The sequence below is a fragment of the Impatiens glandulifera genome, chromosome 7 (assembly GCF_907164915.1).
Source record: "Impatiens glandulifera chromosome 7, dImpGla2.1, whole genome shotgun sequence".
Lineage (NCBI taxonomy): Eukaryota > Viridiplantae > Streptophyta > Magnoliopsida > Ericales > Balsaminaceae > Impatiens > Impatiens glandulifera.
The window spans coordinates 14,460,042-14,462,712 of NC_061868.1; the positions used below are offsets into that span (position 1 = coordinate 14,460,042).

The 2,671-nt window shown below is 26.8% G+C and overlaps 1 protein-coding gene across 1 annotated transcript; it reads right to left on the reverse strand.

Moving 5' to 3' along the window:
- Positions 1-968: 968 nt before the first annotated feature.
- LOC124909551 (glycine-rich protein 3-like) lies at positions 969-2,053 on the reverse strand. The gene is made up of 2 exons (XM_047450222.1): positions 1,963-2,053; positions 969-1,303 (listed from the first exon to the last, which is right to left on the reverse strand). Exons 1-2 carry the CDS (start codon positions 2,051-2,053, stop codon positions 969-971), a joined length of 426 nt encoding a protein of 141 aa, XP_047306178.1.
- Between the last annotated feature and the right edge of the window lie 618 nt (positions 2,054-2,671).

Below are 2,671 nucleotides of genomic sequence, written 5' to 3' on the forward strand. Positions count from 1 at the left end.
AGGACTGGTAGAAAGTATTAATTGATGTCATTCAAAATTGAAGGCTCAACCAAATTGGACAATTTTTTAGAAGTCACAAAAATCATTATTTGTAAGATGTTTATTTTATTTTATGTTCATTGTTTTTAGACCTTAATAATTTGAATTATGGGTATATATTATTCACTTATAATTGAGACAAATATTTCTTTTGTTTATCTTTTTATTAAAGATTGAACTAAAATATATTTTTTTAAAACAATATAGATAGTTTTGTAAAAAAAATTAATGAAATTGTACCAAATTTAAATAAATAAAATAGATTAATAAAATAGATTAATGCATGACACCTCAAAATCATAATATATATATATGGTTAAATGTAGTAACATAGTTCAAGAACCCTTGATAAAATCAAATCACCACCCAAAAAAATATAAAAAAACTCAAATAAAATAATTATAATAATAACACCAATAAAAGGTGAGAACAAAAAAAACCTAATCATACCATTTATGAGTCATTTCAATATTTCTTTCAACTCTAATTCATCCAATTAAAAACTTTTTCATTCCTCCCAAGATTTCATTTTTCTTGGTTGACATATCCTCTCCTCTACACTACAAAATTGAACTCCGGTCTTTTTCGTCGCAACTTAAATAATTAAGTTGATTCGATTCTTAAATTTTATATTTTGAACAAATTGTTTGTGAGTGAAAACGAGGTCCTATAACTACTTTGATTAGTTAATGCTATTATCCTTATATAATTTTAGAATCAAAGTAAGCCACAAAATTCTAGAAGACCGTTATTAATTTAGAACTCCAAATTTAAAAAAACAGTGGTGACAGTGGCATCATATTATTATATAGATATAAAAGCATGAACTTTCACTTACACACAACCATGGATGCCTTTTCTTATTCTTTCTTAATTATTACTACATAGATTTTGCTAGCGGCTAGCTAGCTCGACACTTGTCTCAACCTTCAAGGCTTGGCTCCACCAACATCAGCTTGCACCGCCTCTCCTAGGTAAGAGCAACACTTGTTACAACCACGGAAACCTCTGTTGCAACACCCGTACCGACATCCTCCTCCGCTACCGCCGCCATTATTATTTCCTCCTCCCCAACCGCCGCCATTATTATTTCCTCCTCCCCATCCGCCGCCATTATTATTTCCTCCTCCCCAACCGCCGCCATTATTATTTCCTCCTCCTTGACCGCCGCCATTATTATATCCTCCTCCTTGACCGCCGCCATTATTATTTCCTCCTCCTCCCCAACCGCCGCCATTATTATGTCCTCCTCCGTAATTCTGGGCTGCACGATGTTAATTAAATTGGTATATAGTTTGGATTATTTAAATAATCAACTACTTAAATCATTTTACTTTTATAATAATTTATTTATTCATCAAAATATTTAAATATCTTTTTATTTTAAATTATTATTATTTTTATTATATACACACTATTTTTTTTAATAGAAACAATTAATACTTTTCAAAATCATCATCTCTTTATTCAATAATCTAATTCAAACAAACTATAAGAGCTTGTTTGATATTCAGGGTGCTTAAGTCTTTTAAAGAGTTTTTATCTAAAACCTATTAATTATTTATTGCTCTAATCACTTCTTTTATTTATTAAAATACTAAAATATCTTTTATGGAGAGAGTTTTAGATGTGTCTTTTTTTTTTTATAAATTCAATCATAATCAAATTTTTTTTTATCACATCTTTTATTTATAAAATCACTCAAATTATTAAAAAAATACTAAAATATTATCTATTAAAAATAAATAAATTTATCATTAGTTATTAATAATCTTGAAGCTTTTTTACCAAAAAAAAAATATATATCTCCTAAAAAATTATATTTTCATCAAATTTTTTCAAATAAACAAAATTTATTTACATAAATGGAATAAAAGAAGCTCTCAATATTGAATGTTTTTGTTTAGGTAGAAAGAAGCTTACTTTCAGCCAAATCTTTGGTGGCTGCATGAGAAACAAAGGCTAGGAGGAAGATAGCCAAAAGGCCGATCAAAACAACTGCTTTGGAATTCATTTTCTCTTGTTATTATTGAACTCACTCACTTACTATTTGAAGGTGTGTGAGAAAAGGTTGTTCATGGTCGCGTCTATTTATAGAGCCTGCATTATTGAAAATTTACTATTTTTATATGGTATATTATGGGTTCAATGATGTATTTACTATTCACGTTGTACAGTTGGAAGACATTTAATTTCTCATTATATGGTTATGGGGACATAAGAGCATCTTCAGCGCACAAGACCTCTGACCTCTTATTTTGTCAAATCAATCTTTCATCTCAGCAGAAAGTGAGCACATGTTGTAATTGGGCAAAACACTCCAATGCTTCCGCCCGCCCTTTTCTCTAAATAATTTAAATGTGAATTTTATTTATACTATTTTAAATAAATAACTAATTTATACTATTATAACTAATAAAAATTTGAGAATTTAAACCCTTAAAAAGTTTAATATAATTAATAAAAAAAATATTAATTTATTTAAAATATATATTTATTAATTAAATATATAACTAATATTGAACCCTTAAAACATATTAATGTAATTTATTTAAAATATATTTATTAATTAAATATATATATATAATTAATATTAAATAAATTAAAATATAAAATATTTTTATAATTTAAA

Bases quoted from the DNA above. Each gene is read 5' to 3' on its own strand.
- LOC124909551 (XM_047450222.1), bottom strand. From the start codon at position 2,053: ATGAATTCCAAAGCAGTTGTTTTGATCGGCCTTTTGGCTATCTTCCTC. The intron at 1,304-1,962 runs GTAAGCTTCTTT...AACATCGTGCAG, and splicing joins CACCAAAGATTTGGCTGAAA to CCCAGAATTACGGAGGAGGA.